The sequence below is a fragment of the Triturus cristatus genome, chromosome 11 (genome assembly GCF_964204655.1).
Source record: "Triturus cristatus chromosome 11, aTriCri1.1, whole genome shotgun sequence".
Classification (NCBI taxonomy): Eukaryota; Metazoa; Chordata; class Amphibia; order Caudata; family Salamandridae; genus Triturus; species Triturus cristatus.
Window position 1 is genome coordinate 694,679,691 of NC_140594.1, and position 26,023 is coordinate 694,705,713.

Consider the following 26,023-nt stretch of genomic DNA (forward strand, 5'->3'; position numbering starts at 1 on the left):
CAAACACTTAAAAGAGACAGCAGTAGCCATGAGTGGAGAGACGTAATAAGGCTACCTGAAGAAAAAAAAGATAAAATGCACACTCAAACTAAAGAAAAGTAAAAGTACAGTAAAACATTTGTTAAAATGGAGCAATTGCCGAAAGCCCACCACATACTCAGACAAAAGAGGAAAGAGAAAAGATACATTGCACACTGCAAGAATGATGTACACAAAAATGCAAATGCACCTACTACACCCCAAGAAGAGGCACACTTTGAAGGAGTGCATACAGACAATACAGCTAAAAGCACAAATGTGAGTAAATAATGAAAAAAGCACAGGCATTCAAACAACAAAGACGCACAAGTAACACAACCATAAAATATGACAGGATGAAATGCAATGTTTGGTAAACTAGGATCCAGGGAATATAATAAGAGACACAGGGACGTGAAAAAAGGGAGGAATGCAAAAACAAACCAACCAAATGCACACTGAAAGACAAGACAAAAAGTAGATGCAAACCAATATATGCCACAAATGGGAAGACAGAAGAATACACAGATACAAATTAAAAAAATGAAAAGGAAAAAGTCTACCGATACCCAAGTACATAAACATACATTGAGCTAAAACATAAATATAACTCTCTCAAAGATGTAAGAAAAAAAAATAGAAAGGCAAAAGATGAAAAAATGCACTGGGATACAATAACACTAACGCAGGCAGGTACATCACCGCTGGAGGAAAAAAGCAAATCAATTGAGCGCAGACAGAGGCAGTGATGTGAAAGCTTTTTTACAAAGCGAGAACTCGCTCCCAAAAGTCGCTTCAGTTTGCTGCCGAGGCGGATAAGCTCTTGGCGCCCTCGGAATGAGCTCATGTTCACACCGAAAGGACTGCTTTGAAAAAGTGCTGGTTTTAGTCCCTTGCGGAAAAGCAGATGTTCTGTCTCTTGTCGCGCAGCGATGAGAATTCATTTTAGTCACTGGCACCTGAGCTGATAAGAGGCCCCATTTCCTAGAGTGTTTTTTTGGTGAGGAACTAAATAAGCTCACAGTTGTTTTTTTTTTGCCTTAGGCCTTGATTACGAGTGATCCGTTAAATCAGGGTATGTGCTTTAACTGTCTGCTGCTCACATACCGTGATTCTGATGTTTGCAGCAAAACCACTGGCATACTGTTTTTTTCACTATAAATGTCAGCAGACCTGACGAAATGTATCGCTGGATAAATAAATACCAGGCTGGGCCTGCGGGGTTTGCTGGTGGGCTTGCGTTGTTTGGTAGGTCAGTCCTTCTTAGAGCCTCCTGGGTGAGCTCACTCGGACCCGAGCCACATCAGAGTGCGTGTGTATAGTTATGGGTGCACATTCCAGCCTGCTGGCGCAAGCCGCGTAGCCGGATCAAAGGTTGGAGGTCAGAAACGCGGCACGGCTGCCTCCGCCATCTTCAGTCCCGTTGAAGGAGCCGACGAGCGCCATGCTTCTTCCACGCGGAGCCGCAGTAATTACCGGGCGGTGGGGAGGCCCCGGGCCCGGCCTCTCTGATCAGTGATGAAAAGAGCGAGGCAGCTCCGGGCGACGGCAGAGCCGGGGCGGCTGGAGGTTAATCGGAGCCGCGGAGTTCCGGGCTGATTTCTCAGACGTTCTTGGAGGAAAAAGCTCCATCCCTCATTACGTCTGTCGCTCACGACACTACAGGGCAGCGACCGGAGCCACTCTCTCTGCCTGACAAAGCTCTGAACATGTTCAAAGGCTGCTCCACTCCAATTACCTCTCAGCCCACCGGCAGTTCTTTCCAATTTTCTTCCCTTTCATGCTTCCTTTTTCATTTCCAACCTGGTCCATCTTTTGAAAGCTGACACAAGGAGCTGCGGAAGAGACCGAGTAATGGCGGAGATAAGGTTCTCTCTATGGCAAACTGGTGCTGGATGCGCAGACGGGCTCGTGCTGCAGGGAGGGAGGCCGCTGCCTGTAGCAGTGGGGCAGTCTCTCTTCAGACCCACCTGCAGATGAACACTACACACCCATTTAACAAGTGGAAGTGGGAGGTTCTAAAGTAAAAAATCAAGAGTTCATTTTTTTCATTGACTTTTATTCCTGTAGAGGCAATTTTAGACGGGAGACAGCTAAATTAAATACATTTCTGGCTTCAAAATCGTGAATCTCCCGACTGAATCGGCTGTGTTGCCATGTATGGTAATTCATTGAACACATACACATGCAACGGACCCTGAACCTAAATGCAACAAAGACACACAATACGGTGAACCCAACTAGAGTAACTTAAAAAGGCATTGTTAGAACTGGAGGTCTCTAGTTGGCTGATGCAGTTACCTTAGTGCTTCTAGTCAGGGAAAGGAGGGACACCCTCTTTGATAACCCCTGCTCACCCTCTGGTAGCTTGGCATGAGCAGACGGGCTTACCTTCAAGGCAATGTGTAAAGTATTTGCAACCACACTCCCAGTTACACAGTGATAACACCACAAATGGACATCACACTGATGTATGAAAATACCGGTATCTTTATCAAGAAGAAAAATACAGTAAGGCCAAGCGATAAAAATCCAACATATGAGTATTCGTAATATTTCACTTTGCCGGTTATTAGGCCAACAGACACTTGTAGGTTCTTGCAGTATTAATGAGCAGTTCACGATGTTCAAATGCAGTCCTGATGCAGTTCGTATTGTCAGACTAATACAGTTCGTAATGCAGGAATAATACAATCCCTAATGCAAGTAATAAGGCAGTTTGTAATGCAGGAATAATACCAGGCCAATCAACGCGATTAGCGTGGGCACCACTAGGCCCCAACCACAGACAACAGTCCTGAACTTCCAGGGGCAGCAAGGCAGGTCCGGGCTGCTCGAGGACTCAGCGCGTCTTACGCGATGCAGCGGGAGAGAGACGGGAGCACTCCTGTACTCCTCCTGCAAGCCTCCCCAGGCCATACATGCTTGAGGCTCCCGACCGGAGTCCAAGCCTTACCTGGGGGATGCGCTGCCTCGCTATCTCTCTCTCCCTGCTCGTTGGACATCCTGCTGGGTGCTCTCGATGACGACGCATCTCCGATGCAAGGCGACGCTGTAGCCGGACAGGTTACGACGCTGCCTTCTCCGTTGCTGACAATCTTGGGCAGATTCCTCTTGCGAACAACGATCACGATTACCTCACAACTTCCTTAGCTTTACAAAATCCTTCAGCACGTTGCGGCTCGGGCCGGCAGCGACGATCTTGATCCACAGCCTCCGTTACGATGACGGCCTGGGCCACAAACAGCTACATAGCAGCGTGGACGATGATTCATGCTGTGGGAGCACTGCAGTTACGGGGCACTTTCCAACCAGCACTACGGACCCCACTGCAGTCTCAGGCTGCACACGCACAAAGCGTCGTTGAGACTCGGTTGGGTTTCGGGCCACACAGTCTCGGGGCAATGCTTACGAAGGTCTCAGGCTGCAAAAAGCACATGCACACAGTGTCGCTGAGACACACTTAGAAACTTTGATGTTCCTGAGTTTCCACAACAGGGAGCTAGCTCTCCTCGGGCCCTTGGAGACAAGTTACTTCGGGACACAGCACACAGCAAAGTCCTTTCAACCAGGTGGACACAGAACACAGAAAAGTCCCTTAGCCTCTCCTTAGTTAAATCAGTAAACTGCAGGCGAGCCCCAGAACACACAGCAAGGGTCAGTCCTTCTCTTCAGTCTCTTCAGCTGTTCTTCCTTGGCAGAGGTTCCTCTGGACCACGAAGTAGTTTCAATCCTTTTCAGTCTTGATCAGTCCAACGATCAGGGGTTTCAGCTCTCATAGTTATACCCATTAATGTCTTTGAAGACTTTGTGTTCAGTGGGCACTGACCCCAGTCCAAACCAGTTCTGGGTGTCTCCCTGCCAGTGACACCTTCTTCCTTTGATAGTGGGGGTCTGGTTCCTCAATCACTCAGCAGGAGGAGGAGCCATTCTTTTATGGCAGCAGCCCAGGCCTCTTCACATCCAGGGGGTTACTCCTCCCCCCTACACTCCGGATGCACGTCAGCCTGGTGCTGTCTCACCTACTCCACCCCGGGTCAAGACATTTCCCAGATCCTATCACATTCAAATCCAGACGGTCAATCCACCGCCAAGTAGAGAAACACAGAATTGTTAGAACAAAAAAAACAGCCACTTATAAAAGCGTGGTTTCTAAACACACAATTCAAAAACCACCTTCACAAAAAGATGTGATATTAAATTGCGAGTTCAGGCACACTAAACTTCATGTCTCCATCTTAAGCCTATGGGAAGATGGGCTGGAAACATATTACACAGCCTTCCCCATTCTGTCCTATGGGCAAGATGGCCTTGCAACAGAGAAAAACTAAATAGAGAGTGTTTCACTGTCAGGACATGGTACACACCTCTGTACATGTCCTACCTTTCACGGACACTGCACCCTGCCCAGGGAGGTACCTTGGGCCAACTATAGGGGTGTCTGATGTGCATGGAAAGGGAAGGGTAAGGCCTGGCAAGTGGGTGCACTTGTCAGGACAACATGGCAGTTAGCAAACTGCGCGCAGGCACTGCAATGGCAGGCCTGAGTTCTCTCTTTAGGGCTATTTATGTGGGTGGCACAATTAATGCTGCATAGAAAAAAAATGTCCGTGACTCTTCAGGGCAAGATGTCAAAGTGGCATCTAGAGAATCCAAAGTACAATACGGAAGTTCGAATCAAAAGCCGGTTCACGGAGGTCGGTACGACCAAGTAGCGAAGGCCTGGTATAGGCGAGTAGGAACAGGGATATCAGGCTGCCGCGGCAGCCTGATATCCCTGTTCCTACTCGCCTATACCAGGCCTTCGCTACTTGGTCGTACCGACCTCCGTGAACCGGCTTTTGATTCGAACTTCCGTATTGTACTTTGGATTCTCTAGATGCCACTTTGACATCTTGCCCTGAAGAGTCACGGACATTTTTTTTCTGTTGACGAAACACGTGTCGGCTGGCGCCCTTTATTTTGATGGACTCATCTTGAATTAAAACAACACTTACTTCACATTGATGTCTGAACTTTGTTGTTCTTTCTGTGATTATCTTACCCAGTAGTAACGTGTGCACAGGAATTGTCTATAATTGTTCTGGCATGGGCTCTTGCCCACACCTTACACAGGGGTTTTGGGTCTTCCCCTAACCTGTTTGCACCGTAAAGCATTTGTTCTTATCTCTTCTCATTTTACCTGTTCGTTTACCTGCTTGAGCGCCATTTTTCCTGTTCTCCAAAACCCTTCACAGCAAATACAATTAATGCTGCAGGCCCCCCAGTAGCATATGCATTACCAGCCCTGGCACACATAGTGCACTTTACTAGAAAGGCAAACATACCAATTATGGACAACCAATTACCATAACACTTTATACAGGGAGCACTTGCACTTTGACACTGATCAACAGTGGCAAAGTGCCCAAAGCATCTAAGTCGGCAACTAAATGTCAGAAAACGTTCTAGGAGGAAGGCAAAAAGTTTGAGGAACTTTAGCCACAAAGGGCCAAGTCCAACAGGCATGGATACAGTCATGGCAGGGTTTAGCGCTAGTGGGACCCGGTGTGAAAATCGCTTTTGGCGCCCCCACATGTCATCACCACCTCCTCGGATTTTCTCCCTACCACCTGCAAAAGTGCCCCTCATCTCTCCTAACATGAGATATTGCTAAACAAAGGGCCCCCCTGAGGTCACATCCCCCCCTCCACAGATCAGCACCCAGTGCGGCCGTACCAGTCGCACTGCCCTAAAGCCAGCCCTGGATACCGTGCTAGCAGTGACCTCTTTTCATATTCTTCTAACACCTCCTTCTGTTCCTCCCCAACGTCTTTAAATTCAACAACCAATACATTCACCACTGCTGCTCTATCACTGATCACTCTTAAACACATTTCTTTTAAAACAAAAAAAATCAAGTCACTCATTGCACAAAAGAGCCGTCAGAAACCAGCCATTTACAGTGCTTACCATCCCAGATAACAATACTCTGCATTAGTGTGGTTCCCAACCCTCTAATGCAAGAGTGAACTCACTTCTTGCACTTCAAAAGTCCCTGAAAACCACAAACAACACCTTCCTTCCGAGAACAATAACCTCCCTACTAGTCACATTTCCAAGAAATTTCTCCATAAAAATTACCATGAGGTTCCATCTTTACCTCATTGAGAATGATGACCAGTTTTGAGGTTTTCTCCTCCTTTTTAGCTAGCTCTTTACATCCATTAGTCGACTTATATCTAACTCTCTGTATCCATAAAAATATGTGTTGTTCTTCCTATGCCAACTTTCTCCCTGACTTTGTGTGTGAATCCAGCGGCGGCTCCTCCACTAAGGCGGAGGAGTGTTGCCCCCCCTTGCTTGAGTGTCAGGCAGCAGACAGAAACTGGAAAAATAAAATGATAATAAAACAATTTTATTATCATTTTATTTTTCTTTCTGCTGCAGACAGCCAAGTCTGGGCAGGTCCATGAGGAGTTCAGGGGGAGGAGTAGTGCACACTGCAAAATGCGCATAATGGTTTGGCCAGCTGTTTAATGCCATCCATAACGTCTTGCGCACTTTGATCGCTCTCCACCTGAGCTGTATTCTACAGCTGGGTGGATTAGAGGTGCAGGCTCCAAGGCCCTGAGAAAGCATTAAGCAAGCCCACTCAGGCCAATCACGGCACTGCTCTCATGAGAACAGCATCTTGAATGGCAACTAGGAGCCTGCGCAGTGTGCAGGGACCCCGAGGAGAAGAATCCAGAGAGGCGGACGGCAGCGCACCAGCAGGTAAATGTTTTTAATGTATTTATTATATTCCCCTACCACCACAACTCAACCCCTTACCCCGCCCACCACTTGCTAAGAAAGCAAGCTGCTACTGTATGAATCTCACATTTTAAATCTGGATGGGCAGCGAAGCTGTCCGCAGGACCTCTTGCTTACAGCATACAGAGCGTGTGATCGATCGGCCTCTTCAAAGCATTGGTTTATTACTAGCAGCTCCTTTCAGTAACTGGCTCAGTGTATTGTCATTTACATTGTAGATCATCTAACAGGATAATTTCTCTCTCATCGCCATGCTGTAGGTGGTTTTTATCATTTCACATCCTATGGCCCGCTTGCATTGCCATACATTTGGGACTATTTTGAATCTAAAAATCACACTCAGCCATCTCGTTTTGGTGTATTCATTTTTTGTCTGGTATAATAATTGTATACAGAAAATCCTTTTTAAAACTGTAGTTAGCCAAGACCTTGTCCCACATTTTTTTCTTATATTACATACATGCACACAGGGGCTAGCTCTCTTTTTCTGTTGTACTGGTGTTGTACATTTTGTTAACAACCCCAGAGCGTCTGGGCATAGAACTCTGAGTCTTGATCTGCTCTAATCTTCAAATGGGTGTGTCTTCAGCCCCTTTCTGAATTGGAGCAGGGCTGATGGATGAATAGATTTAGTTCTAGATTCTGGGTGCACAGATGGACAAGGCCTGTTATCTAGTGTATTGTATTTTTTGCACTTCATCTCCAGTCTTATGGTGTCCTGGAAACGGGTGTGCCGAAAGCCAAAAGAGATGGTGAATTTGCCAGCCACACAAGCAGCGGTGCTGGTAGCGACAGCTTTGTACATGATGGTTCTACAGATGGTGCAGGTTAGCAAGAGCTGCCACTGGAGTTCCATCAGGGTGTGGGTCATGTGTTCATATTTCGTTAGGATTTTGAAGAGGTGCGATGCTGCTGTATGCAGGAAGCCCTTAAGGAAGGGAACTTGTTTTACTTTACTAAAAACTACTCCAAGATGGCAGGGGGATGGCGGTAATGTGTTCTCACAAGAAAACAACATTTCCTCACTCCTGTGTTTGATGGTATTGTTGCATTAATCCCAGACCTAATTGCCTTTTCAATGCTTGTTCTGATTGTGGCTGTCTCTTTCACCCCCTCTGTTGCCTTTCTCTTTACATTAATTAGTGTGTCTCTCTGTGACCACGGCCGCACTGGGAACCAAAACTAGCCCTGGCAAACAGCTCCGGCGGCTCCCGGGTGAGGGGGGTGATAGTTGGAAGCACCACTCCTATCTTACCGTTGCCACTTTTGTTAGAGGGGGCCGATATTGCAGCTATGCTTCAAAACCGGCCCCCAATAACAAAAGCAGCCCCCCAGGGGTCCAAAGCCGGCCCCCACCCTGGTGGCCCACCGGAGAAATACCCGGTGCCCGCTACGTCCAGTCCGGCCCGGTCTGTAACGATGTCAGACTATTTGTGCCCATTTTTCAATCACTTATTGATTCAATTTGGTTTTAAAATCGCTTCGGCCACCTGGCCTTTGATCCAATGAAATATGTGTCATACAGTAAAAACATAACACAATTGTAATAATACGTTTGGACAAGTGTGATATAAACAATCAATTGCTTCTTGTCACCATTACAACGAGGACTGAAACATCGAGACCAGTCAAATGTGCACCGGGGAGTACCTGATGTAAGGTAACTGGAGGTCAGACAGAGAATCAATCTCAAAATTGAATATGGAAGAAGAGAAAAAAAGAGGGAGTTGGATTTTTAACTGTAAAAAGTCCTAGAGCTACTCTATGGGGAACAAGTAGGAAGGTTCGGACGGTATTGATATATTTTAATGAAAAATTCTTATAAATTTTATACTTGGGCTGGGCTTGATCACGCTCTGCATGGGTGATGCTCGTGAGAACAAGGGCTTTGTGACATCGCAGAACTACATGGCGGTATCAGATTTGGTATTAAACACAGGCCCAATTAACATCTCCCGCTCCAGAGAGGAGACTGCCCTTTGCAGAGCTTGCCTCTTCTTTAGAAAGGTTTGCTTATTACTCTGTCAACATCCAGTTTCGATGCAGCCAATATCTTGACTCCCATGCGAATGTTTAAGCTGCTAACGTGTCTTAGGTGATGCGACAAAATGTGGTTATATGGCCTGCTATGCCCCTTAGCCAGGATCTTGTTTAGTAAAGCATCCCTTGGCTTTTTCTTTAAGGTTTTGGCACATTAATAATGACCAGATTTCTCTCATTCTCTTCCTGTGAATGATCCATGTTGTCAGTGATGGATGGCACTTCAGTTGTGGCCTTCTGGTAGACTCAGTTAACCTCACAGGAAGTTGACCTATATCTGCCTACCATTTTCCATCCGGACACTGGCCCTTTTATTTGCAGTGCCACTGGTGAGAGGATACTTGTTAGTCCTCATTACTTTGCTTGCCTTTCGTGGTTATCTCTTTTATTTCTAACTCTGTGGCATGACCAATTGTGTTGTGCAGACATGATTTGGAGTAAGGCAGCTCATCTAGGACAGTATTGTTTTCCTTATCATCAGGCGGTAGATGCATGCGGTTGGTGTTGATATTAGTCTTGGTTGAATTATGTTTGTCAGTCTTGTCTGAGTCTCCTTGCTTATTTCATTAAGGATTCTCTTTGGACCTGACATTTCTTTTTGTAGGCTCCCGATCGATCAGCTCTGTGCACTTATTGGTGTTTCAAATAAGAAACCCCTTGAGGGGAGAAAGGGTTCAAGGGGGACAGGCAGCTGGTTGAGGAGGCCCAGAAGCCTGTGCTCCTAGTAGCAATTACAAAATGTAATGATTGGGCTAGTGTTCCTTGTTAAAACTAGAGAATAAGACAGGCACGAGTTCTCAGAGTGTGGAAAGTGCCTGTGTCGCAGTAATGAGAGTGGACAGTCAATGGGACTGCTTACGTTGCCCTCACACATCTCCTAGAGGATGTCATGCTTCATCATAGGGCGGTGCTCCTCGTTGGGCCAGAGCTGCAATGCACAACGGGTCCCCCGAAGAGTAACCTTAGCAAGTGAGGTGGTTTGTGACGTGAGGTGTAATGTGCAAGTTAAAACTGGTGAGGAAGTTTCCAATGCAAAGCTTTATTGACGGGGATACCCTTCCAGGGAAACAAAAACCTATGGTAGGTTAGAGCTACCTCTGGGTTCGAAGGAACCTGGGTAGTCAACAAGTATGAGAACAAGTACGAAAACTCCAATTACTGTCTCAAGAGTGGGACCTAGTAGTGGCCACCCCTTAATAAATGTGTCGAAATGTTTCGCGACTTTGTTAGTCATAGGGATCCAGGGTGCTTCATCAGGACAAAAAACATAAAAACATTTAGTGGATAAACTACCTCACATTGAGCAGTGCCTTTTCGTGCTACCTACTGTATGTGCGTGTTGTGTTGTTCCGGGTCTCACCTGTAGGGAAAGAGAAAGCATAGTAGTAGAAATATTGAAAGTGCTGGTAGAGCGGTTACTGTTCCAACAGTGAAATCCCTTGGTCGAAGGTCACTCCTATAGTACCCCAATCGTGTGTAGTAGTATCTGTGCTAGAAGCATTAAAAACAGGAGTATGTAATTGTGCAATAGAAAATACCATCTTGAAGCATTTCTGTATTTCTTTTTGCAAGTTTTTATATATGATAATTCGAGTCAGCATCGATATATGTTTTTGGATTTCCCAGATGCCTTCCTAAGCTGATATGGCGAACCACTGACGCTAGGCCTAATCTAAAATACATATCCCAGAATCAAAGTAGTAAGATGTATGTGGATTGCAAGTACCAGGCCACAGTGTTATTGTCCTCGGCGGGCATCACTATGCCTACTCACTCTTGTGGGTTCCCTACCATGATCATCATCCTGAGTCTTACTGTTGACCATTTTCTAATGCACAATTACATACTTCTGTTTTTAATGCTTCTAGTACAGATAATACTACACACGATTGGGCTACTATAGGAGTGACCTTTGACCAAGGGACTTCACTGTTGGAACAGCAACCGCTCTACCAGTGCTTTTAATATTTTGACTACTATGCTTTCTAATTCCATACAGGTCGGGGTCGGACCCCCCCCCCCGCCCCCCTCAGTATGGGGTACTTTATCCACTATATGTTTTTTGTCCTGATGAGTCCCTATGACCAACACAGGCGCAAAACATGTCGACAAATTTATTGAGGGGTGACCACTACTAGGTCCCACTCTTGAGACAGTAATTGAAGATCTCTTACTTGTTCTCATATTTGTTGACTACCCGGGTTCCTTTGAAACACAGAGGTAGCTCTAACCTACCATAGGGTATTTTTTTTATCCCTGGAAGGGTATCCCTGTCAATAAAGCTTTGCGATGGAAACTCCCTTACCAGTTTTAACTTGCACATTACACCGCACGTCACAACCCACCTCACTTACACTCATCTATACGGCAGCCTCGAAAAAGATCTCCGCTAAAGCGACTCTTGGGGGACCCGTTGGGCATTACAATGCCGGCCTAACGAGGAGCATCGCCCTATGATGAAGCATGACATCCTCTAGGGGATGGGTGAGGGCAACATAAACAGTCCCATTGACTATCCACTCTCATTACACCAACACAGGCCCTCTCCACACTCTCAGAAATCGTGCCTCTCTTATTCTCTAGTTTTACCAAAGAACACCAGCTCTATCATTGAATTTTTTCACTTATTATTGGTACCAAATCAATGCCGGAGTTTTCACTGTCAGCTGACTAACCAGATCCTCAAAGCCTCAAGCTCCAGGCAGAGTCCCTTACCCTATTTGAGGTTCTTTGGAGATTTTAATCAGTCACGTCTCTTGCTGGGCATCTCCTTGGTGTCACCTGTATCACCCCTTTAAAGTGTTACTAAACTTACTATTTCTACTACCGGTCTACTTGCAACTTGGGGTCCAGAACTAGGCCTCGGGATGTGGACTTGGACCCGCTGCCAATATGGTTTTGTTTGCCTCTCCTTGTCTGTCCTCCCTCGGGTTGGGTTGTCTGTGGGTTAGATATTTTGTCTTGGGATGCCCAATTGATTTCAGGGATAATCTGTCCTTCCTCTTGTTTGGGAGTTGCTTGAATAGCAGAGCACTGCCCTATGAATTAGCCTGCCTTAGTGGGGCACCTGTCCCTTCTTTCTTAATTTCCACAATCTTCTTTTTGTTTTGGGCTTAACAGTGAAATAAAAGTATCCGTGAGACATTTTGTGCTTCTTGTAGTTGAACTTAAATCATTTTATAACTTGGGTTGAAGAACGGGGATGGCTGGTGGAAAGTGCACCATGACTTGCTAATGGGGAATGCGACATTACAATTAGATATGGAGCTTTAAGGCTGTTAGTGTAAGTAGTATTGTTTGAAGTGGTCAATGAGCCATCCATATTTCCTCCATTCCCTGTTTGGGACCTCCGAATCTGTAGTTTCACATAGTTTGATCTTTCTTGTTGTGGCTCAGCTATGGGCACTCTTTTCACTGTCACAGTTGCATTTGATGCTGGTGGATTGGCTAAATTTGGTCCAGTCACAGTTGGGGCTGATCCCAAGTTATATCTAATATTCCTACTGGATCAGCTAGGATGGATGTTGAGGGTTACAGCGTTTCTAACTTCCACTATATCGTGGTACCTGTATTGCCTTTCGCTCTATGCTTTAGTTAGCCGCCATGCATTTCACAATAAATTTCAGTGATTTTCCTCTGAACCCCTGAATTCAATGTCATGATCTAGTTTATCATTCTGCTTCACATTAGATGTAAGTGGGGGTTTTCGGGGGGCTGCCTTTTTCTTTCACTGGTAACAAGCATAATCATGGGGGATATTCCTTCACTTAAAATTAAGTGAATGAGCAGAGTGAAATCATATTGGTTTCCAGTGTTTGAGTGGAGGCTTAAATGAATGAACATACGAAGAGAACACATCCCTTCACTCTACCATTAAAGTGATGTATATGAGTAGCAGACAATCCAAGATACAAAAACCTTAACTACCAATTGAATTAGTAGATGCAAAGCTGGACAGAGCTATTAAATTACCCTTTTACCCATACAAAAGCCATAAAAAAGGTGAAACTGCAATCACTCATGCACACCCTTGAACACACACCCAGCTGAAGGTGAGTTGGACCTTCAATGAAGCAACAGAGCACCTGATGTTAAGACAGCCAGTCTTTTACTCTATATGCAGCGTTTTGAGCGCATCTTGTTTCTCTATGATAACTGCACAACTGGGAACAGGCATATTGAGCCCCCTGTCATACCTTCCCCTCGTATGGGTGCAACTTGGGCCATGTGCAGCCTCATCATCCAGTTGCTGCAGGAAGACACAGGTAGAGCGCAAAAGCTGACAGCATACAATCTGCACTAGTCCCGCTGCGAGCACTCCTGTGAGACTTACACTACAGGGGTGCACATTCGGACACTTCTTTACATTAGTTACTCCTGATCATTTAATCACTCTGTGGATTTCTTCTATCCTACCAGAGCCTATGTGTGGAACAGTAACACAAATCACTCAACCTATCTGTGCACAACCCTCTCCTTGCATTGCCCATCCTACCAGGACCTAGACAATGTCTTTTCTGTTATGACTCCCTCCTTCCAACTTCCTGAGATTTTCCCACCATACTTCAAACTACGCAGGTGGCACTGCCAATATATTTCATGCCACACCCTATCAGTTCATATAAGTGTGAAAGTGCTTTTGTAGTATGGCCCTCTTGGAACCACTTGGCTCACACCTACTTTAAAGGCCTTACACTGGTTGCCCATCAGAAAGTGTGTCATCTTCAAGCTTTGCTGCTTGACCTTTAAAGCACTACGGTATTCACGACTCATTTATCCCTATTCCAGGCTCCTCCACTAACAACCCTCTTGGTTGCTCAGGTCCACAAACAAAGAACTCCTCAGGATCCCTCGCATTTGCACAAGCAAATTCAGGGGTCTTTAATTGTCTTATCTTGCTCCACTCCACTAGAACGAACTCCATCTGCATATCCAATCCTGCCCGACCTCCCCAATTTTACAAAAGTTCTAAAAACTTGGCTGTTTTAATTCCACTGTGTATTAGAAAGCGCAGACATACTCCTGCGGGAGTGAGTCGCTGCGCTGTACAAGTGCCAATAACATAACAAAACACTTTGGTTATACTTTATGTTTACATTTTATATGTTTTTTAGCTTACTTTGTTTTAGGCACATTTTAATTACACAATATTATTCTAAGAAGACATTGTACTTGCTGCTCTGTTTTTAGAAAGCCTTTCCTGCTACACTGTCTGTACATTATGTTCAATGCTAAGAACAGATTTAGATATCCTAGTGTTTGTGTTGCCCGCCTGGAGACAGCTTCTCACATCTAGACACATCACTGCATCAGAGCTGTACCTCTAACACAGTAGTTTAGTAAATATAAACAGTGGACTGACCCTTTACGGGTCAGAGGGGCACTCCAGCCATGTCGGATCTGGAAATAACGCTGTGTTCGCTGATCTTCCATTCTGCCAATTCAATTCCAGACCACGTCATTCAGGAATGGGGTCTCAGGTTAGCCTAAGAGGTCTTGCAGAGAGTACACCCACTATGCTCTCAGAGTAGGGGTAGTGAGTGGTAGACATTTATAAATCAGACTGCCATGGTTGGACTATTTATTCTTTTCACTATGTTCATAATGCTGGTTAAATTGCTTTGTTTTATGTGCCTATTAACCACAGCTCATTCTTTCTATGCAAGATTACATTAGTTTCAATAATTGTATTGAAAACTCTATTCATATTTTTCCTTGTGTTTACCATGGGCATGCATAAGTAAACAACAAAAGGGGTAAGGTGTGTTTCCACAATTTCCTTGGGGATCAAAGTGTCATGTTTGAGGTTGCTAAAATCAGCTGCCACCCCAGAAGTGTAGGGGTTCGTGTGAGGCACTCTAAGCTAGCTAGGAATTGGGCCAATAGTCTCTTATGGTATAGATGGACTCAGTCCATGTACTCAGGTTTCCTGTTGTCCTAACACACAGTCCTTCCTTTCCTAGTAGAAACCATATAACACTTTATTACTCATTTCACTACAGCAAATTCTACGGGAGATGGAACCCTGGCAACCTCAATTTTGCATTTCCTGTTTGTGAAAATGACCTCTGCTCCCACTACCAGAGCCTGTATTTGGATCGTGCCTTGAAAACACAACAAGAGCTGCGTGTGCAAGACACTAACATAATAACTCCTAAGGTAGTAGTGCATGTGTGAAGCACACAACCCTCATGCCTTACAAGGTTCTGTTCACAGGACGCTGCTCTGGCTTCTCCCATGCTAACATGGTCAAAAGAGTGGACACTGCCCTTCTATTTTCCACTTTCCTTAAGGTGAGTGTGAGATAATGCATTCACACCTTCCTTTCTACCAGAACCATGGGTTGAAGGTACTGTCTTCATGCACTCCACTCTACAAGGCCTCACTTACTCATCCCACCTTCAAATCCACCAGGCCATGAGTGTGTGACAGTGCCTTTGTAGCTAACTCCTAACCAGCACCTCCAGTCTTCATGGGACTGTAGGTCTGATGTATCAAAGAGTTTCACCCATTCTGTGTCTATGAGGAAGTATGTTAATACATATGAGCCTAAGTCCTCAAAATAGGCCAATATTCTGAAAGAAAACACTGTCTTACAATAAATCATTGTCATTCAACAGACTTTATGAGGAAGATCCTTACATCTTGGTTGGACATGTCCCAGTACGGCCTCTCTCCAAAGGACATCACCTCCCACATGACAATGCCGTAGCTCCAAACATCACTGGCAGATGTGAACTTACGATATGCAATGGCTTCAGGAGCGGTCCACCGGACTGGGATTTTACCTCCCTAGGACAAAAGATAAACCGATAAAAAGATGAAGAGAAAGAAGGCAACATGACACAGTAATTATAGGGAGGAAGAGAGGAGGAATCAAAAGAAGAAAGATAAAGAATGGAGAAGACCATGAGGGAAAAATACAAGAAAGAAAGGACAGGAGGGAGAAAGGGGAAAAAGAAAACAAGAGAAACAAACATGTAGGTAACGAGAAAGAAATAAACGTTAATAACGAAAATATACTTGTAATTAGGAATGCCCATCCATCACATATGCCTCCCTTTGCTTCCCCCCATGTGCTTTGATTCCTTTAGCAATATTTTAAGGAGATTGAACCAGCTGGCTTATCATTTGAGATCACTTGAGTTATTTGTATCTTTAGGGATTTCTCCATCTAAAAAGGAATTATGAGTTCATACAGAAACAAAACGGTTAATAAAATCTGGATTATAGGGCCAAATGTATAGAACCAAACATATAGGGCCTCTCTTGCTGGGCACTTCTGTGATACTGCCTGTGTCGCTCCTATTTTAGGGCGAGTAGACTTACTAATTCTACTATCTATTCACTTGGAATTTGTGGATCAGAGAGTAGGTTTTGGGAGGTGGACACTTCAAAGCCACTACATGTAGATTTTTTGTTATGTGTCACAGGAACTAATGTCACTACTACTGCTGACTTTTGAGAATGCTGCAATGTTTTTTATGTCTCTCATCTGGTTCTGGATTTCAGGGATAATCTGCCTTTCCTATGATTATTACACTGATCCCAAAAACTGGTCAAAATTTGTAACCAGCATTTTTGCTGGCCTATGTACTAATAGACAGTTTGCATAATTCCAAACCAGAGTAGATCTCAAGTCAGCCAATCCAATTAATATTCATTTGATAGGTTTCAAATTACAACATACTATGATTGGATACAATAACAGGGACTGGAGCTGCAAGCAGAAGCAGACCACCATATCTGCAATAGCACTTTTTTGATTAAATCCTTTTTTTTTCAAAAGTGGCCCAATTTACTTAAAGGAACCGAGGCTGCTTTAAATAATATTCTTTTAAAGTTTCTCTGAGACTTGTCAGTGGACTCTTAGACCATTGCCTATCTCTTAAAAACTTTTTCCACAATTCAAATAGAGAAAGGGGTCTAAAGGGCATCCCCTTCCTCTTCCAAATGAGTTACCACACCAGATTGTTTTAGAAGAATTATGCTGCTGAATTGTCAGGAAGGCAGAGAAGAGAAGGCACCACTGCTCTAGAGGCATTACACCTCATCACATGCTTGTTGCTGGTCAAGGGACTCCTGAAGGATGGGGATTACCACATCTTGTGGGCTTGGAAATACCTCTCTTAACCATGCCGCAGGCTTTACCTGAGGAAGCCTCTCATGACTATTGCCTGTAATCAGACAAGATAGAGTTGTCTGGTGGGTGACTGTGGGATTAGACTCAACACAGTGGCTTGTATCACCGAGCAGCTTCAAGTTGCTCCTGTAAACTCAGTGCTTGTGGAAGGGAGGCATGTGGGAGTAAAAGCAACTATTAGCATGTTTACACATTCCACCCTTTCACAGAATGGGTAGCACATGCATTAATTGTACTTACATCCTTTTGCCCTGGCCCGTCTGAACACTGGTGGATGAGAGATGCTGGGCTAGTGCTGCATATAGGCCACAGCTGACATTTGCAACCACAGATAGCCATATGCTACCATCATAGTGGAGTGAAATATAATTTTGCTTGGGGATAAAACATTCCTTCCACTTAAACTGAGCATTGACTATTTTCTCCAGTACTTAAAATTCTGTAGCTTCTCTGTACATTGAGTGATAGTGTTCTTAAAAATATTCACCAGTCTACTGTAGCTAAGATTTAGAGGCTTACATATGCAACATCATTCACTGTGAAGTCACTAGACTACACAAACTCACAATCGAATGGCCAATATTAAATGCCGCCATTATTTACCCATTCTTACCTTCTACTGTCTGCTTTCCTTGTCTCCCTTTCGTAGGTGGGATTGGATGCAGTGGCCTGCTTTGTATGCACAGAGCACTTTTCTCTCAAATCAGTGTACCTGCTGAAAGCCACTCATGGACAGAAAAACTGCTACTTACCAGGGAACTAGTGTACGTGGGATCTGACGTGTCATCCTGCAAGTATCGTGAGAGGCCGAAGTCAGACACCTTGCACACCAAATTGCTGTTGACCAGGATGTTGCGAGCAGCCAGGTCCCGATGAACGTAGTTCATCTCAGCGAGGTACTTCATGCCCGCAGCAATGCCCCTCAGCATTCCCACCAGTTGGATCACGGTGAACTGGCCATCGTTGTGCTACATAGAGAGAGAAAGAGCTGCTGATTGAAGGAGGTCAATAGCGCACCATTCTCTACCGTATCAGCAGTAAAGGATGCCAATAGGCCCCTTTCTTTATCCCATTGGCTGTACGCCCACACAGCTCTTCAGTTTTTGGATGTAGGTAGTGAAGCATTGACATTTCACATGCAGCCCTGTCCCAAAGTCTGGTGCACCAGCTGCCCTGACTATGTAACAAAATAATTAACTATACTTCCTTTACCACCATCGGGCATTTCTTCCTCATTTAAACATTGCTGCCATGGAAGCTGTGCACTAGCATCTTCCACATAAGTCATGTTACGTGAAACTGATGTATACGTCTTCCTTGAGATATTGGAACAAGCCAACCTTTTGGAGTAAGCCTCACTGGGCGCCCTCTACAATCTACAAATCAAGGAGCACTTCACAATCCAAAATTACGATCCAGAAAAAACATATATGTATTAATGTCATTTGTGGCATGAAGACTGTGGACCTAATGAATAAGTTATTTGCCTTTGATAAAGGCATCAGAGTGGACCTGGAAATGTTTCATGGGCAGTACCCCAGCGTGCTGGTTGGTGACTTTGTTCGGCTCCATGTGGCATCATCGATGTCGTCCATGCCGGAAGTGATGTGCACAGTGCCAAATAAGCGCCACCCCAATGCGCTGATGTCAATTTCTTTATGAGACTTTCCAAGCCAGGTGTGTGAAGCTATGAAGAACACTGACCACTTCCTAGTTGACATCCTGCCACACCAGGAGAAAAATCTCAAAAAGACTTCGATAAAACGTTATAAAGGGTCAGTCAGAATTTAACTGACGTCAGCACACTGGATCTGCCCTGACTGGTGCGGAAAGAAAAAAACTGACGTCAGCACACTGGGTTGCCTCTTATATAGGCACAGTGCAAGTCACTTCCAGTGCTGACGATATCACACACAGCCGAATGACGCCGCCTACCGGCGCACAGGGGTACTGCTCACGAAACATTTCCAGATCCAGTCTGACTTCTGGGAATAATCTGCAGCTAGAAGTCTCTATCAGATCACCAATATGTGTTCCTGTACATGATCCAAATAATTTAGGGATATGAAGTACGTTGAGGTGGCCGTCCTCACTTCAGGAATGGAATGCTACATAGAGGTGATGGATGGGGGTTTACTATACTTTAAATCAGCTATGCACATTTACAGTGGCATTCAATCCAATTATCTGATATGATGAGGGAGGATTCCAATGTGTAGAGTAACAAGTAAAGAGATGCAGAGAAGGATGGTTGGAAGAAGGGTTAGGACAGGAGAAGAGGACGAAATCTTGGATGGAAAAAGATGAATGTGGATGTATGGAAACAGGAACTGTTGAAGAGAAAGCCAAAGTAGAAAAGAGGTATGACTATAGAAATAGAATTAATTCCACCTGAAATCTTTTGCGAGAGTGACACACACTGCATCTTCTTAAATGTTAAAAATATGCTACCTTTGCATAACTTTGCTGGTAAGCACTATTGCTTCTACACTAACCAAATCATAAAAGTAACCCTAGCTCTATGCTAACCCTAATAATGTAAGATAAATGCAAGACACTGAATGATATCAATAATTTAATTATCTTAAAAATAGGATACTGCATATTCCTGATTCATGATAAAACAAAGAAAAAAATGAGGGAATGCCTATCATAACAAATGTTGACTATGACATTTTATTCAATAAATTATATTAATACAACCAGATGTGTGTCTCTAAAGTAAAGTAAAAATGTAAATATGTTTTCTCTCTCTCTCTCTCGCTCTCTCTCTCTTTCTCTCTCTCTCTCTCTCTCTCTCTCTCTCTCTATATATATATATATATATAGATATATATATATATATATATATATTCACTTAAAAAACCATAGGTTTCACACATGTTATAGTTAGGTGGATATTTCACTCTTAAAAAAACAATGAAATTCCCCCGTTATAGTTAGTTCAGATAACTATAACTCGCGCTCCCGCAATGCACTGCTGATGACGTCACATATTACATCACTCATGACATGGTCAGTGACATCACTGATGACATCACTGATGACATCATCCTTGTGATAGAGTGGCGGTCGCGCGAGTTATAGTTATCTGAACTAACTATAACGGGGGAATTTCATTGTTTTTTTACGAGTGAAATATCCACCTAACTATAACATGTGTGAAACCTATGGTTTTTTAAGTGAATTTGCAAGGTTTTTTAAATGCTAATTCCTAACTATAACGTGTGTGAAACCTATGGTTTTTTCAGTGATTTTGTACGGTTTTTTAAATGCTAATTTATTTATTTAGTATTATTTTTTTTATATATTTATTTTACAATAAACTACGTATTATTTGGAACATGGATAATTAGAGGTAAGTAAACAATTAAATAAATAAAACGAATTTCGTAGCGCGCCCTGCATCACAAAATGCGGTGCAGCGCGCGCTACGAAATTCGTTTTATTTATTTAATTGTTTACTTACCTCCAATTATCCATGTTCCGGTGTTTAGAACCCCCCACCCTGCCCCTCCCCCGCCCCGCCTTTCCACCCCACGGAACTCCCTCCACGGACCGCTGCTGCATCTAAATAAAGTCACTGCTTTTTGTTAGGACCTTTTTTTCAAAAGGTTAGGTGTTTTGCTATTCAAGTGTTTTTGCCCTTGAAAAGACATAATTTATCCTTGACATATAACAGTTGGACAAGTGGATCTGTGTGTGGTTCAACTGGTCATACAATTTTAAATGTTCAAATATTGTACCTTTTTAGGCAGATGTTTATGATACAATGGAATTGATACCTGAAAGGTGAGTTGGTTGTTCTTCTATAATAGCAATGCTGCACAGCTTCCCAAAACGTAATTCTGTCACCAGAAGAAACAAGCAATGGCAATGCCAATAGTTCTGGCTATATTGTGCTGCTCCCTGCTGTCACCCAGACAGACCGCTAACCCTGCACATGTATGGTCAGAGTCTTTTAACTTTGGTGGAAATAGGTGCCAGATCCAAAAGAGAGCTTCTGCCTGTTCTGGTGCAGTGGAAAATGAGCACAGCCTAGAGTGCATGAGAGGATGGACATAGCATATCAGAGGCAATACAGGACTGAATCTGGGAGCTGAGATGGCTGGGACAGTGCCAAAAAGTGCCCTGTGTACCATGCAAAGTGTCTTAATCAAGATCCATCTATTGACTGACTACTTGTGAAGCAGGTCCAAATAGGAAGCATGCTGAAGTAATTTAAGCAACAGAAGTGGCATCTGCATTTGCAAATCTGAAGGTGACAGATAATATATTTAGGTAAGCCAAACAAAACTCCATTCCTATAATCTGAGCAGGATGTGACAGCTGCCTAGATGACAAACTTCTTCCCTTCTATTTTGCAGCAAGGAAGAAATGTCCTTAAGCTCTTCAAAAGGGAGTAATCTTATTGACATACGGACTGAAGGTAAGATCATCACTGAGAGTAACATCAACATTTTTGGTCAAAGTAACACGGACAGGAGGTGCTTCAAAAACCACTGATAACCAAACAGTGGTGGAAGTCTAAGGAAGAACTCCTAAAACCAACACCTTTGTTTTACCCACATACAACTTCAAAAGGTTCTTGGCCATCCAACACGCAACTGAAGTAAACCATGCCCAAAGTTTAAGGGTGAAACCAGAATTACTACCACTCTGTTGTATCAGGAATTGATCAACAACAATGTAGTTAAACAATAGAAATCCAAAACCGAGAATTAGGGCAACTAAATGGGTTAAATAAATGTTACTGCATGCCGAAGAACACGATCTTTCTTAATACATCGGTCTCTCTTGTTTTTACTTTCAAAAGAAAAATACTTTAATTCATACACAGACCTGTGTTAGAATGTATCTTATTGTTAAATATTGTATACTCCCCTCCTTATTCTGTTCTTCAAGGAGTATACAAAGGGAAGTTCTCCCTCTTGTAGTTGCTACAGGGTCCTCAATGTGAAACTCCTTCAGCTTGCATTTGCCAGAGAATTCACAGTACCACTATGCTATCTATTGCAGAGCAGCTTAAGACTAACTCAGTGAGATGTTCTGAGCTAGAAACTCAGAACTGAGCAAAACAAAAATAGCACATAGTAAATCATCGTTCAAGCTATGTTTTTCTTTCTTTAAAAAGGAAAGATGCTTTAATGCACAACTAAATAATAAATTCAAATGCCAAACATTTACAACATTTCAGGTGGAATTACCCTCCTATCGTGGCTGTGCCGATTAATCAGAGTGCAAATCTTGTACTCTCAGGAAATATCACAGGGGGCACCTAACCCTATAAATGTAGTCTGCTTTTGTTATCTGCATTATGTAGGTGTACTGTGTGATAATCTGTACACACCAGCAATCTTTAAGGGTAAAAAACATCAATGCTCCTGTATCTGCCTACTGGAAAACAAGAGGCTTTAACAATCAAAATGGTTAAGTCTACACACTTTGCCAAGGAGTTAACAAATAAATGAGAGGCCTAATGCCATTATCACCACATTTGACAATCAATAAAGCAAGTCTGTGGCTTTAACTTGAATTAACATGCCAAGTAGTATCACCTAAAACGATCAATCAAACAATTTAGGCAGATTCAAAGTAACATTGACATGAACATTAAGTCTTCTTTGTCAAAGTTGGGGACAGAAGGGCTTTTTAAAGAGGTACAGCATACGTGCCCTATCAGGTCATGCAAACAAAAGAGTAGACACTGTTCCTCTAAGAGTTGTGTCTAGTGAATCTAGATGTGGGAACCACCGCCAGCAAATCAGTGGTGGTGGAGGGGGTGGCCAAATGCACTAGGGGGAAGAGGGATGTGGGGATCCCGCTTTTGCAGAACTAGGGTCTTCACACACCCAGCAAGCTAGGTGTCATGCTTCATCATCTGGACCTGCTCCTCGTTGGGCCAGCGCTGCAATGCCCAACGGGCTCCCGCGAAGAGGCTCTTTGTCGGAGATCTTTTGTTCCTTTGCCGTATGATGAAGTGGGGGGGTGTGGCCCGTGGAGGTGTAGATATGGTGGAGTGCAGTGAGTGCGTTAAAAAAGGTTGGATATTCCAAATAAAGTTTTATTCCGGCTGGTAATCCACCTTGTTAAAAACGTGTAGAGTGGCAATACCCCTATGAGGGGTGGTCAGTTGAAGCTATGCTCAGCTCTTAGGGTCTTTTGTTTTCGCATGAACATTAACTCTCCATCTGGAGACACCTAGCAGTTTTTGAGAATATACCTATACTGGGATATATATGTACTAAACACCTTCCTATGCATGTGGCAGAAAGTTGACAATGTAAAACTAATTTTTATTGTAGTTGCTAAATTGTTCATAATGTAAAGCCTCTTCCTATAGTATTTGCCATTAAATTCATAGTGCAATACCCCTTCCTAGTGTAATTGTCAGACAGTTCACAAAACCCATTCTTATTACATTTGTTAACAATGTAAAACCTGTTCCTTCTGCATTTGTCAGGGTTCCCAATATAAAGCCCCTGTCCATGGTGTCCATGGTGTTTAACAGGGGGTTCACAATTCAGAATCCCTTCCCATCATATCTGTGAGGGAGTTCATAAAGGTACAGCTACTTTGTATGGTTTTTGGCAAGTAGTTCAGGTAAAACCCCCACCTATACTATTTCTCAGCCTATTTATAATGTGAAGCCCCTTCCTACTGCATTGAATATGGTCAGGAATTGGAATATGGTGATTGTTATATCAAAATAAACGTTTTACTAAAGTATAGGTGCTGGGGTCTCTGTTAACAATGTGCTTATCAGTTATGAGCAATCAATCTACTTAGGCAGACTAACGCAACTATTTTTCAATCAAATGCTTGTAGAGTAGATGGTCAACATTTGAATGGAGCCAGAACCCCTCTCTCGTAACAATGTCTAACAGCTCTTTTTCTAGTGATTACGCGAGCCTTGGCTGACAGCTGCACTGCCAAGCCAGACCTAAAAAGAAATTCCTAAAAAGAGTTTGGAAGAGTGAGTAACTACCACCCTTGACCCCTACAATAATCAAATGGAATCCATGTTAGAACATATTTGCCTGCAGGCTTTAACCCTAGCATTATAACAACCCACGGTCTTAGGTTTTAACATATGCTTTTAAAAACAAATAATTTAAGTCTCTGTCATCATTTTTCACAAAAAAGTATGAGACCGATAGCATCCAAATTAACCAATTGAATAAATAGCCATAATCCTTGGTTACGGTGAGCCTTATGACCATCACCAATTCAGGCCTACCCTATATATAGTATGATTTGTGCAATACAAGCACTTATTTTCAATGGAAGCATACAGCTACTCCCCAGTCACATCCTGTTGGGAGGAATATCAGCAGGCGGGCACATCTAAAGTCACTCTCTCAGAAGAGCATCTTAAAGCAATCCTTTGTTGATCACATAAGGTCGGCAACAGCTGGTCTGTCAACCCTGGCCTAAAAGAGTGGCTTTCAATGACCTTATCAGCAACAAATAATGCATGTTTGAGAAAGAGGAAACTCTCCATTGCCATAAAAATGTAAACTGTAATATGGATGCTGTAATATTGTCTATATATGAGAAAGTTATCCAGTAACAATCACACGACTATATAGTATAAAATATAAAGTACTTCAATAAGTTATACTAGCAAGTGTACTTTGTTTGGCTATTACTTTATGATTGTATTTAGTTATTATAGTGTTTTATGTTTCGGCATATAGTACTTTTATTAACTTTTTTCTTTTTCCACTATTGTACATAATTTTAAGAGTCAAAGAATAAGTTGGATTATAATTTCATTCAAAATCCTATTTATTTTATTTACTGATCTTGACTCATTCTTTTGGAAATATTGCAGTACAATTGTGAAGGATTTAACTTTACAAAAATTGAAAACTTCATATTACTTTCAAATTGTGGAAAGATCACTGCATTTTTATAATCACCTCCAGGCTAGTTTCTATATAATGCAAAAAGGGCTGAAATAGAGTCAGCCAAATACCCATCATGTAGCTTACTGATTGATTCTATATGCTTTTCAAAGGCATCACACTGTGTCCATATAACGAATTCCCTGTAGGCCAGTACACCCATCCCCTACGTTGCCTCTATACCAAAATAGAGCATTCTCTTTAATAACTTTGGAAAGACCACATGTTGTTATTCTTCAAATGGTCACCGCAAAATGCCAGTTATTCTTGGTTTCTTAAAGATGCCTCCACTGAAGAGAACATGTGAGCCCCTAAAGTTCGATTTAACCGCGTCAATCCAGTTAGTCACACCAGTCAGAGCCAGATTTACTTTATTCTTTAACACCTTTTCAGCAGACATGGCGGCCACTGGACCCTGCTTGGCGAGTCAAATTAAAAAATCCCCCAAAGCAGTTCTTAATTTGTAAACAAAACATGCATTACACCTTCCAACCTAAATAGGACAGATTATTTAATGTCAATCCATTCTCCCACAGCTCCTACACTGTCAGAGGAGGCTTTCCTTTCCGGATGACTTAAGGTCAGCCCGCCTCTAAATGAGGTAGGCAGACCGAGGGTTTGGCGAACAGAGTACTCCATCACAATTGCGATGAAGTACTTGGTCTACTAAACTCCAAATTAGGCCATGTCAACTCATTCTACACAGGACTGTCCAGGTGGTACACCTTTAAGTGATTTGGAACACTGCTCCAAGACTGGTAGGGGAGAAGCAACACCAGGCCACCATCTTACTAACATGGAAATCACTACTGTTAACTCCAGAACTACTTCAGAAAGACCCCAACAATAAATTACAGTGCCAAAACTTTGAATACACCATGCACTCCTTTGAGAAAAGCCTTCTTCAGATCCCATGAATTCACAGCAGAAGGTTGATAATCTTCAGGAAAAGAGCCTTTACTAAGAATTATACCGCAATTTAACATGCTCCATAAAGCTAACAAATTCACTGCAAATCCTGCAAATCCGCCCACCCCACAATGAAGGCAACCATCTTGCAGCAAAGACGGCCCCCACACAATCAAGCCAACCTCCTTGTAATCGAGCAATTCCACAC

At 43.2% G+C, this 26,023-nt stretch overlaps 1 protein-coding gene across 1 annotated transcript in view; it reads right to left on the bottom strand.

Moving 5' to 3' along the window:
- Positions 1 to 26,023, bottom strand: part of LOC146785328 (ephrin type-B receptor 1) — a 793,299-nt gene that overhangs the window by 112,285 nt on the left and 654,991 nt on the right. Inside the window, exons 12-13 of the mRNA XM_085634314.1 lie at positions 17,749 to 17,964; positions 15,496 to 15,645 (exon numbers count right to left, since the gene is read on the bottom strand). Coding sequence (XP_085490440.1) covers positions 15,496 to 15,645; positions 17,749 to 17,964 — 366 coding nt within the window. The remainder of the gene's footprint in view (positions 1 to 15,495; positions 15,646 to 17,748; positions 17,965 to 26,023) is intronic.